The 15436-nt window shown below is 41.8% G+C and overlaps 1 protein-coding gene across 1 annotated transcript; it reads right to left on the reverse strand.

The window, feature by feature from the left end:
- Nucleotides 1-11701: 11701 nt before the first annotated feature.
- On the reverse strand, nt 11702-14905 carry TSPYL1 (TSPY like 1). Its single transcript, XM_004702198.2, has one exon. The coding sequence runs from the start codon at nt 14830-14832 to the stop codon at nt 13561-13563; it is 1272 nt and encodes a 423-aa protein (XP_004702255.1). The 5' UTR covers nt 14833-14905; the 3' UTR covers nt 11702-13560.
- Nucleotides 14906-15436: the final 531 nt, after the last annotated feature.

A 15436-nucleotide genomic window follows, 5' to 3' on the forward strand; every position in this document is an offset into this window, starting at 1 on the left:
GAAAATAATAATTTATAATTTACCAAGGGTTCATGAGGGAGGGAGAGTAGAGGAGGGAGGAAAACAAGCTGATACAAAGGGCTTAAGTAGAAAATGTTTTGAAAATGATGATGACAACATATGTATAAAAGTGCTTGACACAATGGATAGATATATGGATTGTGATAAGAGCTACCAGAACCCCCAATAAAATGATTTTCTAAAATATAAATAAATCAATAATGAAACACCACCCTTACTCAGGTTATAAGCCTGATTGGCTGTAAAAAAAAAAAAAAAAGAATACACCAATTGAGGTGTAAAGGGTAGCACTTTCTCAAGGAACAGGTTCACAGGGAAACAGGAATCACAGGGAGTAAGTGGGATAAGTGATTTACATTGTAGGGATTGTAATCCGTGGCATAAAATGTGTATACATCATTACATGAAAAACTGACCTGCTCTGTACACTTACCTACAATTCACAATAAAAACGTTTTTGTTTTTTAATTAAGCATATACTAAAACAATGCAAAAATGTTTTTTTAAGTCATCATAATATATATTTTGGAATAATATGCAACATACATTTTACGCAAAAATGTTTTATATGAAAAAATAATGTTTGGTTATAGACTTAAATTGTAATAAAGGGATTTTCAATTTATATGAATCTTTGACACTGGACGTAATGTAAGATATTGTTGCTCATATTGCAAAATGTCTAGAAGTCGTAATGACACTAATGGATCCTAGTAGAACCCCAATTCATTGTAATACCCCAAATTGCTCCCACAAATTTTCCTGTACATCCCCTATGGGGAGGTACATACATCTGCATGAAGACCAGTTTTTAAATTAGTTCTTGATATGATATTCCCATTATTGGCCACTAGGTGGAGGAAGTGGTCTGTAAAATGACAATGTGGTGAGTGTTCTGCTTTTGGTGTTACTTTGAAGGAAATATTCACCGCAATTACAGACCAAACAAGTGCCCAGGTGGCATATTGAATTAAGAATTGGGTTTCTAGCCACAAGGCCAACAGTTCAAACCCACCAGCTGATCTGTGGGAGAATGATGAGGCTTTCTACTCTGATAGTGTCAGACACTCACAGGCAGTTTTATCCTGGCTTTAGGGCCATGAGTCTGAATCAACTCAAAAGCACTGAGTGACAGAGCATACACATTAAAAGCATGATGGATGGTTCTTCACCATAAACTATTATTGAAATTGAATTATGATCTATATTCATTCCACTTAGGCTATCAGTTACAAAAGTTTATTTTCTGAGGTTTAGATTTGGTTATAATGGATTCCTCTAAGAATTATTGGCCTACTTTTTCAAATCATAATGGAAACTAGATACTAAATGCTTGACTTGAACGACCTCATACCTTTGTATGATGAATCTATTAGATTAGGTCTGTAGAAAAGACAAGTCAGTGAAGCTTATGTGTATGTATGTATGTATGTGTATACACACACACACACACACACACATACACATACCAAAAAACAAACTAGTACCATGAGTCAATGCTAACTCATAGCCACCCTACAGAATAAGGTTAAACTTTTTCCGTGAGTTTCTAAGACTGTAACCCTTTGTAATAGTAGGAAGCCTCCCTCATCTTTCTGCCAAGTAGCCACTGGTGGTTTCACACTGTGGACCTTGCAGTTAGCAGCCCAAAGCGTAACCCACTACACCAACAATGCTCTTACCATACATATACAGAGAGGGTTATGTTAAAGACATGGCTCACACAGTGGTAGATGTGGGCAAGTTCCAAGTCTTTAAGTCAGGTGACAGATTGGAGGCTTCTTTTGATTCTCTTAGTTGCAGGGGTTTGAGGATCCCAACTTCAGCAGGATAAGATGACAGGCTTAAGATGACAGGCTTCTGGCTGCAGAGGGAATTAATCCAAGTTTGGGAGGTAAGATGGCAGGCTGCTAATGACTCCCAGCATTGCTGGCAATAGACAGGCCACTGCTTTAAATCTAAAAAATCGGAGGTTGGACGTCAGATGCAAGATCCACTCCCAGCAAAAAGCAAGTAAACTTTTCCAGTGTCCACTTATATTGGAAGTTGCCTACACTCCTAAAGAAATGTCCTTTCAATTGCTATGATCAGAGTAATAGTCTTGCATCCCACTCTAAAAATTGATTGGCTGCTCATGGTAGCTACTATTATGGAAGTGACTGAATCATGTTAGATCACATCTTAACTCTCAGTTCTGCCATTTACTAGCTGATTGATTTGGCCAGGTCATTTCAGTTTCCTCGTAAACAAAATGAATATTCATCATCTTAATTTAGAGGATTGTTGTAAGGATGAAATGAGCTGATATGTGTATTTAGCGAAATGAGTTTTAATATAATACGACTTGGTATTTTATGCTAGGATTTACATTTATCTACAGTACTAAAAACAGATAAAAAATTGTGATAACATTTGATTCCAACTCACAGCAACCTGTGAGACAAAGGAGAACTGCTTCATAGAACTCACGGGCTATAGGAATGAAGGAGGAGCCTTGCTGGCACAGCAGGTAAGTGCTTGACTGCTAATTCCAAGGTCGGTGGTTCCAACCCATTATCACCTCCACAAGAGCCTGACAATCTGCTCCCATAAAGACGCCTGCCTAGGAAACCCTGGGAACAGTTCTACTCTATCACAGAGGGCGGCTGTTGTCAGAATCCATGCCATGCAACTGCAACAGCATAGATGACCAATCAGCCAGAGACTGTAGTTTTACAAAGAAGATCCTAATACAAGTAAATTACAATTTCTTAGAAAAGTAAAAGATTCTGGAATAACACGATTGTAAATATTAACTATAACTTTAAACAACTGTACTTCTGGAAGGCCTAAAGCCATCAATAAATAGACCTATTCTTGCCTATTATTGTTAATGCCTGGCACTCATCTTGAAATTACTTGGAGCATTTCCCTCACAGCTGATGAAGTTGGTTCTTCAGAACGTAGGACCCTGTTGGAGCTGTAAGTTAGGCACTGGACTTCTACCAGCAAGGCCAGTGAGTCAAACCCACCAGTCACTCCTCAGGAGACAGATGATACTGTCTGCTCCTATAAAGATATATAGCTTTGGAAACCCTATATATGCTCCTAAGAGTCAGAATGGATTTGATAGCAGTGGGTTAATCAAAACCGACCGAAAAGCAAACAGAGAAATTTGACCATTACTTAAAAAATGGTTGTTTTTAAACTCGTTTGCACACAATTCTTAATTATACCATGTGAGAAGAAATGAGTTTGATGAAGACAATGAAAATTAAGTACTAAGTGCCTGCCAAAAGTAATCACTCAATATCTCCAGCTCTATTGACTCAGTATCTCTACCTCTCTATTCCCTACATTTCTTAGTATCAAAGTTCTCAGAATTAGAACTCCAGAAAATATGAAAGAATTTGAAAAGCACCTGGTGGTATAGTGGGTTAATCGTTGGGTTTGCAAGGTTGGTGGATCAATCCCACTACCACCCCATGGAGGCAACATGAGGCTGGCTGCTGCTATAAAAATTAAGGTCTTGGAAACCCTAGATATTAGATCTATTGTCTCCTGTAAGGAGTTGGAATTGAATTTATGGTAGTGAGTTTGTTTGCTGTGGGTTTTTTGTTTTGTGGCGGAGGTCCACTCTTCTGAAGAAAATTACAATCAGTCAATTTACTTCAGGCAGTAAATACCAAAAATTACAGATTAATAGTTATACTCTGATAGGCATTGGAGACCCTCTATTGTTTAAAATAAAGACTTCTGGTTTCCATTCTGGTGTATGAGAGCTAGTATGGTCATCATCCTTATCATCACAACAAATTAAAAGGTCAATACCCTAAAAACAGTTATTGGATCCATCCATCAGGGAATAAAGGTCACAAGTCAATCCAATACCAGCCCCTCTCCAAAACTGGAGAGACGGGAAATCTCAACTTTTCACTTACCAAGAATCACTGGTCCCAGAAACAGGTAGGAAGATTTAAAGACTAATTGACTAACTGCGAGACACTGACGTGGACTAGCTTGAGAGAAAGCAACTCCTGGAAGCTCATCTATAAGGGAGGGAAGGAACACTTTTCTAAAATTTATCTCCAGAAGCCCCACTAGAGCTTAAGAGAAAGATCCCCTTGTGGTTCCATCAGGGGGAAGAAAAAGTAAATGAACATTCTGTTCTTAACAACCACCTACCCTTAAGGATAACTATCAAAGCCTAACCACTATAGGTTTTATCCCAGCTTAAATGTGGAGAAGAGATGTGTACCACTCCAACCTCCTCCAACCCTAAACATGAGGAAACAAAGTACACAATCCAGCGTCCTCTGATCTTCCTGTTTCATGGAAGAAGTTGGCTGGGCTGAGGGAGGTGGGGAGAACGGGGGCAGGGGTGGGGGGAGCGGGATGCTCTGAGAAGTACCTCTGAAGGTAACACCCAGGAGCACAGATTCCCTAAGATTAAAACCTCATACTAGGCTCCTACAGCACTTCCCACCTCCCACACTTTACTACCGTATTAACATCAAACAGGGCTTTTGGCAACTAAAAGAACCTCAGCTCCTTTTATGAATACGTTATTGTTTGGTGTTCAGCAAAGTTACAAAACATCTAAAAACATACTTGTTTAAAAAATATTTATGAATGGGACCCCTAATTGACTGCATTCTATGTAATTTACATATTGGGCAGTTCAATTTGCTGAACTTCTACTTTCCTACTTATTAACCCAACACTGCAGGCTTATATATGTAAAATGAGAGCTTATTTGCAAAAACCTGGTATGTCTAACAATCTGTTTAGGACAGCGGTTCTCAGCCTTCCTAATACCATGACCCTTTAATACAGTTCCTCATGTGTGGTGACCCCCAACCATAAAGTTGTTTTCATTGCTACTTCATAACTGTAAGTTTGCTACTGTTATGAATTCAGTGACCCTTGTGAAAGGGTCGTTCAACTCCCAAATGGGTCACGACACAGGTTGAGAACCGCTGCTTTAAGGTAACACAGAGGAGCAGCTTCGAATGGAAGAAGTCAGAGAGAAGGGCTTGAGTAAATAAGTTCAGATACATTCTGTGGACAATTGAGTTTTTAGAAATGGAACAGGATGCTCAGAGATATTTCTAATTCACTGTCTTTGCTGATAGTAATACTTTAGGGCCTGTATTAGTCTAGGTACTTTGGAGAAACAAATCCACGGCGACTCACGTATAAGAGAGAGTTTTATGTAAAGAAAATGTGCATCACGAAAACATCCCAACCCAATGCTGCCGAAGCCCAAAAGTCCACATTAACCCATTAACCCAACACCAGTCCACAAAGTCCTCCACCTCACAAAACAGAGGTGCCGACTGCAGGAGGAAAGCTGAGTCAGTGAACGAACAAGCATCTCAGCACTAGCAGGGGTCTCCACACGACTGCTCCAGCACCCAAGGCTGCATCGGGATAGGTCCATGCGGCTTCTCCTTGGGGATGTCTTGTAGGAAGTCAATCTTGCAAGCTGAAGCAGGGAACTGCTAAGGCAGCTGCACCCGGTGCAACCATCACAAAACAAGAGACCCGAGAACTAGAAAGGCGAGGCTCACCACCCATTTATCCCTCCGCCTTTCAATTAGCCCCACATGTGATTATCGGCCAGGCTGGCACAATTAACTAACTCAGGGCCTAACAGAACTGCTTCCAGGGCTTCCAAGGCAGCACATTTTTACAAAAGAAGACCACGACGTCTTTCTCTCCAGGAGCAGCTGGTGAATTCAAATCATCCAACTTCTGGTTAGCAGCCGAGGGCTTTTAACCACTGCACCATCAGGAATCCTGTAAGAGTGTCCCAGGGAGATTATATCACTGAATATGTCAGTACTACTTACAAGGTAAAGTATTGAGAGCAGAGTCCACTTCTTCAGGGTCGAGAGGATGTCAGAACCTCATAGAGTCTGTAGGTAAAGGAATCTTTAAAGAGAATAAGTTTGGCCTAAAATTGATGAGGATAAGTTTAAAGGGGGGGAAAAAGGAGTTCCAAGATTGATTACAATTCAATAAAGGAAACTGTACAGCAGTAGGAATTTGAAAATACAGCTTATAATGCTTATTTAAGTACAAGAGGGAGCAAAGTATAAATGACTGAAGATGAGCAAATAGTTTCAGTTCTTTAATTTTCAGTATTTTTAAATCTGCTTTTCAGTGAGGTATAGTTTACATGCAATACTTACACAGTTTGACAAATGGATATACCTATGTTATCATCCAAATCAAGATATGGAGCTTTATTATTACCTTGAAAGTTTTCTCGTCTCTTTCCTGTTGTCCCCTGGCCAGGGTTCTAGGGTTTCTGTGACCCTAAGTTTTCCTGTTATTGAGCTCGTATACATAGAATCAGACAGCATGCATGCACTTTTTTGTCTGGAGTCTTAACAATATTCTTTGAGATTCATTCCTATTGTTTACTTTTTGAGTACTATTCTATTGTATAAATATGCCATAATTTGTTTATTTGCTCACATGTTGGTTTGTTTCTATCTTAGAGCTATTCGGATACTGTCTTATGTAATAAGTAAATGACACTTTAATAATAATAATACTAGTAATAACCCCCTTTCCAATCTATTATTAAAGTAATATCTTTGGTCACTTACAAGAACAAGGACTGATCAAAAGAAGTAAATGAGATTAATCACTATGAAGTCATACTCATTTTTGACAAGAGAATTTGAAAGATTAAGGGAAGAAGGTGAGTACTTTTCTTATCTCTCAATAGGGAGATGACACCTTATCCTAATTCCTGGAAGTGTCAAGAGAGCTTCAGGGCCAGTGAATAATTTATTGTGGCTCTTCTAACTAAATTCTTTAACCCCCACAAAATGACTTGTTCCTGTAAAGGTCTGTAAGAGGTTGGGGAAGATACTGATAGGATTCACCTGTGAGTAACTGTGAACATAATTCTCTGGAATACCATCTTGCTGCATATAAAAAGAGTAGAGTCCTCAGGGAAATGGGCTGGGGGAATCTCATCACCAGCAAGAGCCAGAAGTAGAGCAAGCATATCCTCTAGACAGGAGATCCCTGGCCACTGAACCTCCTGGAACCAGAAGCCAGGAGGAACAGCAGCAGAACCAGGAACCAGAGCATGGAACAGTGGTGGGCTCCCCACCCCATGGAGTAAGTAAAACTGAGTGCTTTTGTGTAGGAGGCTGGCTTGTGGAGTGGGGTGTCTGGGGACACTTAATTGGAGAAGCTGGGCCTACTGACCCACAGAAGTGGAGCCGAGTGCCTTGGGGCTCAGGCTTAATGGAGTGGGGTACCTCTGGGTGTTTAATTCAAGAAGCTGGGTTTGCTGACCCACACATGGAGTTTGAGCTAAATGCCTTCAGCTTGAGGCTTCTATTAGTAGTATGACCCCTTGGGCATTTATTAGCACCTCTGAAATAACCTTGTAATATGTCCCGATAAACAACTATCCTGAGCACTTCTCACTGGCATTACAACTTGATAACTTCCTTAATAAACTCTTTAATGAAGTTTGTCTGAAATGAGTATTAGAATTTAGAGAAATAAAGTAGAAAACATTAAGATGACACAGGTGCTTGCTGAGCCAAGTGGGAAAAAAAAGTAAATTTATGTGAACTAGATAGTTGAGGGAAAAATGAAATATTTAAGTTTACAAGTCATTATCAGTATGAAAGGAAGGCTTTGGGGAGAGAGAACTTCAATATTAACCTGACATACAAATCAGATTTACAGATGACATGAAATTAAGGAGTAAAATTACTTATTAGAAATAATTATTCCCAAATACCAAATATTAATAAGTTAGAATTAACCTAATTCAACAGAATAAAAATTAATATGGAAACATGTAACCTGTTAAAAACTAATGCCAAAAAGATAGAAAGACCTAGGGTTATGAAAAGGCACCTAGGGATTTGTTTGAAAGGAAGAGCACTGAAGTTATTGATAAGACACTTCCCTGGGGGTGTTAGAGAACTACAATGGTGATCTGAAAAAAAACAGGTGTCTGTGGGGCAGGAACTAAATTCCTATGCAACTGTGGTCCCATAAGTTTTTTGTTTCGTTTGATTTTTAAGGGAAAGTAGGCCCATTTTTATTATTTCACTAGACTTGTTTCAAAGACCCCAAGCTTCAAATGATCAAGCATCCAGGGCACACATAAAAATCCCTGTAGCACCTCTTAACTCTACCTTCTCCTATACCCCCTATCTTTATTCACTTGCCCAGCAACTCTGCAAGTTTCCCTCTCAACACAAGGCAGCCTGCATAGTTGCATCACCCAACTTAGGCACAGCTGGGATCCAGCCAGTTCATGGGCTCGATTTGGCTGGGTACAGCTGCATGTGATGAAGAACTGTTTATACCAATAAGGTGGTATCAGCCACTTTCCTGGCACTCCCAACCCACTCCCCATTCATCCCCATGGCCACCTCTCCATGCCTATGTACCCTGAGACCCTGTCCGGGCCAGTTAAAAAGTCCCTAGTTGGCTACCACTGAAGTCGCCCAATTCAGCTACACACTTGGCCAAGTCAGTCTCATTTCCAATGGGTACAGCTCTCTGGACAAGGTCCCAAACACATACCTCCTATCAAGCTATACATCCTGTACTTAAAAGTTATCAGGGCAAAATGCAAAGATGGACTGAGAGACCACTATAGACAATGCACTCTTCAATAGCTAGATGTCAATAAGGTGGCACAGTTCTGGGCCAACTTCATAAAATTGGGGAGTGGGTACTCACTTAAGGAGAACAGATATGATCATGGTTCATTTCTCAAACCTGGCTGCATTTTGGGGTCCAGCTTAATTGCTTTGGGATAGAGCCCAGGTATGTTATTTTTTCAAAGCTCCTGGCTTTGGCAACTTGTTATTTTTCAAAGCTCCCAGCTACCAGGCCATTACATTTAAGAGTCAGATGACTACTTGTCTGATTTAAATGAGAACTTTTAAATGAAAGGAAAGTACATGGAGATTAATAACCATTAATTATATTATACAGTAGGTACTAAGCGGTTTCAGAAAGCTGACTGACACAGTGGCTGCAATGGGATGATCCAGGACTGGGCAGTGTTTTCCTGCTGCTGTGCACAGGGACACTGAGTCAGAACCCACTCGGTGGCACCCAGCTAGCATGTTCAGTCTATCCTCTCTCATCGCAGCTGCTCAGATTTGGAAACTTTTAGCACAGAGCCTGGAACATTCTCAAATGTTTACATGTTATTAACTTCTCTTCCACTTTCTATTCATGCTTTAAATGCATCTCAGAGGAGCATTAGGGCTTTCAACATAGGTAGTGACTCTCTGCGACTTGAAACAACTGAGGCTCAGAGAAATTAATTTGGCAAATGCCCTAGGTCCACAGGGGTCGCCCGATTCATAACAGTAGCAAAATTACAGTTATTAGGTAGCAGTGAAAATAATTTTATGGTTGGGGGTCACCACAACACGAGGAACTATATTAAAGGGCATTAGGGAAGTTGAGAACCACTGCCCTAGGTGGTGGACTGCAAAACCAATCCCAAATGACAGCTAGTGTCCTCCCTGCTCTTTCCATCAGGCAACCTTCAAGATATCTATGTATTAAATCAACTGTTTACCTGAACAACCAGAACCAGAACCATTTCTTCCCGGCCTGTTCTCAAGGAAATTATCTTAAACGAGAATCCAAAATAAGGTAAAAAAAGCACCTACATGTTTCTCATCTGGCCTGAGAGAAATTCTTCTTTAGGTCCTTGAAAACCTGTGAGATTACAGGAAATGTATCAAGTCACCTATTAGAACAAAGCACCTGAAGTAAAAACTTGGACGAAACTCTTATCCCATGTAAAACACTTCTCATACTACAGATAAAGAGCGTATGTCATCCCAATATAACTACATTGTAACACTGAGGGAGGGGAAACTGATCCTGATTATCTGATACCTTCCCTTGGCCAGATTGAGCCCACTGAATTTGCTTGCACATGGTAGCCAATTTGGTTATATTCATTTGAGAAAAACCCAAGGAGTAGCCACCACCATCCTACTCACCACCTCGCCAATGGGAAAATGAATGAAAGGGTAAGAACCACCTTTATCATTCTATAAAATCCTTAATAGAGCTCTGAATACACTCTAAACCATTCTCAAGACTGCCACAATTAGAAGACTACATTAGCTTTCAAAATCATCTTTAAGTTGTGGAAGGAGCACTGGTGGTGGCATTGACTCTATGGCTTGGCTTTGGTTTGTTTTTTTGGATAAAGTTGTCATACTCACTGAATTACTCATGCAATGTCAATTCAGATATTTTCCTTTTCTGTTGCTGCAAAGAGGAACCCTGGTGGCATAGTGGGTTACCTGTTGGGTAACTGCAAGGTCAGCAGTTTGAAACCACCAGCAGCTCTGTGGGAAAGACTTTCTACTCCAGGAAAGAGTTATAGTCCTGAAAACTCAGAGGCAGTTCTACCCTGTCCTATAGGATAGCTATTGCCTGCGTGGCAGGGAGTTTGGTTTGGGTCGCTGCAAAGTGTGCTTGTAATGTACAACAATGACACATTAAATTTTTATATTTTGAGCATCTATCATCAGCTAATGAATACAGAACATTTTAGTCTATAAAAATAGAAAGCTTCAAGTCCTAAATTTCTACTTAAAATAACCAATAAAGCTATTTGTGCCAGTTTTGCAGATTTACCCTCTATATCCAGAAATGGTGTTATACAGTACATTTTGAACAATGAGTATGGTATATTATGGATGCTTGAAACTGTTTATTAAAAATATTTTACTTTACTCATCTTAAATTTTAGTCAGATCTTGTCCTACTGACATAAAAAATTGAATGGGGAGAAAGTAATAATAAGCTTAAGTTTCAGTATTCTTATGTACTCTGTAATTCTCATCAGGAGTGTACAAAGCATAGGTTTGCAAATTTATTTAACCTACTGCCCCCTTTTCAGAAGAAAAAAAAAAACCTAACGCCACCCTGGAAATTAAAAACCTTTGCACTATAGCTCCACAATTCAGGAGAAAGTATAGGCATCCGTTTTTTGCAGCCCCTGTGACCTAGATTGTTCCAGCACCCCCATATGCTGGTATCTCCCACTTTGGGAAATGCTGGGAACTCTACTGTCCTATGTAATTTAATATTGTCTAATAGCTACATTAAAAATGGATACATGATGTTAATTTTACTAATATATTTTATTTAACCTAATATATAAAACATATCAACATGCATCAACACAAAAAAATGAATTTTCTTACATTTTTTCCCCAAGTCTTCAAAACCCAAAGTAATTTTATAACTACGGCAAATTTCAATTTGAGGAGTCACATTTCAAATGCTCAATAGTCACTTGTGGTTAGTGTACTGAATAACACAGTTCTAGAGGTCTAACCCCCATCTCCAGTGAAATATTAGCCATAAATGAACAAAACCAAAATACAAAGCTAAGAATATATAGAAACTGTTCATCTTTCCTTGGGAAAAAACAAAAAGTTATAAAATAAGCCAGATGTTAAGTAAGTCTGGATTTGACATAGATTATATTGGCAGAAAATAATGATTTTTTTTTTAAGATGAAGCATATCAGTTATGGTATGAACTTTTCTTAACATTGCTTACTAAATGCAAAAAAAAAAACAAAAAAAAAAAAACATTGAATGACCCGAGAATATCATTTGCAGAGATAGAGAAATGGAAGACTTCAGAAGTAGAGGGGTGGTGGTGCAATAAATGCTTTATGAAGGAGAAAAAGTGAAGTCTATTAAACATAACAATTACAATGAACATTTTTAAAGCAAAACAGCAGCAACAGTCTTTTATCTTAGAAGGTACAATACTGTGCCTTATTTCCTTATCTTTGGAACAATGCAACATGTCCATCTGAAAACAAATGATTCTATGTCATTAACTTACAATTCCACTGGAGGCCAAAGTGAAGAATAAGAAATTTAACAGAATGACATGCACTTATCATGCATATAAGGGAAACAAATATGCCTACGATGTCCTTCCCATTTGACACAGCAGTCTTACAAGTTTGGGTGTGATCTATAAAAACATCAGTTACTAACTTGCTACAATGTAAAATTATCCACTTAGGCAATTGAAGTCACAACATTTTTGTGGGTTATTATTCCATGAAGACAACAATTTCCAAAGTCTTCAGAGTTTGACAAGACCGTTATTTATATTGTATTTCTAACGATAGTTATAACATGAACAAGTTGAAAACTATGAATTCTCTAAGTTTTAAAATTTTGTACAGGAAAGTTAAGATTAATATTCTAAATGTTCTCAACTGAAAGCAAAAGAAAGCTGTATAGCTCAATTACTCCAGTAAGCAGAAACAAACAAAATAAGGTTAACAGGATTTTATGAAATACCAGTGATACAGAGTATTACTCAACATAAATAAGGTCATATTAAAGAGAGAAAGCATGCAAAGTTGCATTGTATTTCTTTAAAGAATCCTTGTGGGTAAAATAATCTAACACTTTCCTGAGAAACGTATTTCTCCTCTCTCTCCTCACAGGTTATCAGCCCAGTCTTAATTTTAGTCTTTCCAACACTTTAAACTGGGAAAGAGCTTTCATTCCATTTAGAGCTCTTCTTGCTTAAACCCTCTAGGTGTTACCAGAGGGAGAGGGAGTGTGGAAGTGAGCAAGGGATGCAGTAGGAGCTCTGGCAGTCTGTTTTGCAGGATAACCTGTTTCTGGATGGCCAAATTAAATAACAAAGTCTGCTTTTGCAGATGTTTCCAAGCCACCCCCTTTCTCTGTTTTTTTTTTAGCCCTCTCCCAAAGAGCGCTAAGTTTACTGCTATGTTGAAATGTAGTCATGTTCAGGATGAAGAAGGGATGCAAGCCAAGGCTGAGAAAGCCTGGCACTTTTAAAGATACCAGCCTTACCCTTGCCAGGAAGATGGGTCTAACAACTTGCCTGATAGACAGTAGGGTGTCTGGGAACTGAAGGGTGGGAGGGAAAGGTTTGATGAGTTGAAAAGTCTATGGAATATTAGCAAGCAACCTTCCTTGGTCCACCACCAATTCCGAAGATCCACATTTACTAGAAACAAGACAGTGAGGTTGACAACTGAAAGATGTTCATTCAGAAGGCGGTAGTCAAGAGCAATGGGCATAGCCCATAACCAAGCAACAAAAGCTGACTAGAGTAGAATGAGAGTCACATAAATCACCAACAGAAGTCAAATGATGTTCTTTCTTGACATCATTAATGCCCAGCAATTGTTCACAGGCCATGTGTTTGTACTGCCAGATGAGGAACAAAATGAGCTTCTAGCCAGTTACAAATGCGGGTGGCAAGAGGTTCCAAGCAGTGCAGATTAAGTCTGATGTACAGCATCATTTGCTTCGCTTAGCAATGTTGAACCCTAGGGCCATGGAGTGGGTGATGTTAATACAGAACAGCTCAAAGATAAGAAAGTCTTAGTATGTCCAGAGGAAAGGTGCAGTCAGCCTAAAAACACATAGAAAGCATACCCATGCTGTTGATCAAGTACATGTCTAGCAGGTGGTGGTCATGAACCTTGTGCCTGAGCATTTCCCAGGGCAACGGTTAACCAGACTGGCATCCAAAGGGCCTGGGGAGCTCTACTGGTTCCCTTATTGGGCGACGCCTGGGTCTTCGGGCTCCTTCACGCAACAAGTAGTACTGCAGTGGGTTTGGCCACAAGTCCTCTTTGATAATCTCTGCAATCTTGTCAGACTCTGGAAGGCTGTGGTCTGAAAACCAGGTGAAGAAGCTGCAGATGATGCCTTGGTCCCTGTGAATGAAGGACTGGGGCTCATGACCTCTGCGCCATACGATGGGAGTAGAGAGAGATACCACTTCGCCTGAGGACCTGACCTCATATTCCTTGACAATCAACTTGTTTCTGAAGTAGGGGTTTCTGCGGAAGAAGAACTTGAACTTGCAGCCCGTCCTGGGCTCTCTAAGCTCCTTCACCTCCAAACTGGTCATATATCTCACCATCTCTGCATCTTGACCTTTAATCATGGCGGACAGTTGGGGATGGTGCCGAAAAGCGGTAGCCCAGAAGCCAGGGATATTCTGAATAATGTAGTTCCTCCGCTCCAGGTAGTGGCGCCGCATCCGACCAAATTTCTGCTCCAGCTGGAGGAAGGCCCGGTCAGCCTGGGCGTTCACAGTGTCCAGCTCCTGCTGAATGGCCTCCAAAGGGTCCATGCGAAGAAACCAATTCGGAAGGTGGGGCCTTGCCTCCGCGTTCACCTCCCCGGAGACTTGATCTTCCTCCACCACGTCCATTTCACCCACTGGCCTCTTGTCCACCTCCATTTTCCCCTCCATTACCTCGGGCCTTGCATCCACCGCTCCTGGGGAGACGGCGCACTGTCCAGGCTTCCCTTGCTCCGCCTTCGCCCCGACTGTGCCCTCAGACGCGGACCTCCCTGCGTCGCAGCCCTGCAGGGCCGTCTCCCCCCCAGGGCCGCGGGGCTCGCCGCCCTCACCGACAGTCGTCCGGGCGCTATCCGCCGCCGCCGCCGTGGGGGCCGAGGCCGCCCCCAGGCCTTCGGAGGGAGGCGGGGCCTCTTCCCTCCCAGCGCCCGTCGCCGGCGCGCCGCGACCTCCGCGGACTAGGGTCTGGGAAGTGCGGCCTCCGCTCGCGGGGTCCCAGGCGGCGTCCCCCTCCGCGGCAAGCCGGGGAGGTGAAGGCGCAACGGTCTCAGGGCCGCGCTTACCAGCCTCCGCCATCAGCTGAGCGGCCGCGGTTTCTTCGCGAAGGCCGGGGTCTCCTGGGGCAAAGCCAGAAGGGCCGCCGCAGGCTTCGGGGAGAGGGGTGCGCTCGCCCCCATGCAAGCTGCTCATGTCGGCCTCAGGGGACCGGCAGCGAGCGACCAAACCTCCCTGCGACCCAAGGCTTTCCAGTCCGAAGCCGCGCTCGGGACTGAGTCTCGCGAGCGTTCCCGTGGCGGTGACGTCAGCACTGTCATCTGTGCCCCGAGCGCGAGAACTCGGGGCGCTCGGGGCGTGGTTCTGCCGGGGCTTGTTTCCCAGAGTAGCTTGGCTTCGATGAATGTGCTCCGTGGAGTGGGAAATTTGACTTGATAAACAAATGCAGATAGACCCCCATATTCAGAAAGGCCATGAAAATGAGGGTCTCTGAGGCCGAAGGCAACGATGACCATCTGGAAACGCCTAGCCTTCAACTTGGAACGGTCCAACGCATAGCCTGCTTCTGCGCTGCCCCTCCCCCAGAACTTTTTTTGTGTGCCAATCTTTATTAAGAAACACAACGTACAAACACATAAAGCCGGAAAACAGCAGGGATCCTGTTGGCTTCAAAAACCAGCAAAGAAGAGGTCCCAGAAACTTTTTTTTAATAGTATAAGGTGCATCCGTGCCTAGGGGTGTGAAAGGCGGGTCGGAGCCTCTCTCCCCAGAGCCAGGAACACCCTGGGAAGCCCTTCCT

The sequence above is a fragment of the Echinops telfairi genome, unplaced genomic scaffold (genome assembly GCF_000313985.2).
Source record: "Echinops telfairi isolate 266 unplaced genomic scaffold, ASM31398v2 ScPeMD7_3533;HRSCAF=4204_0, whole genome shotgun sequence".
Lineage (NCBI taxonomy): Eukaryota > Metazoa > Chordata > Mammalia > Afrosoricida > Tenrecidae > Echinops > Echinops telfairi.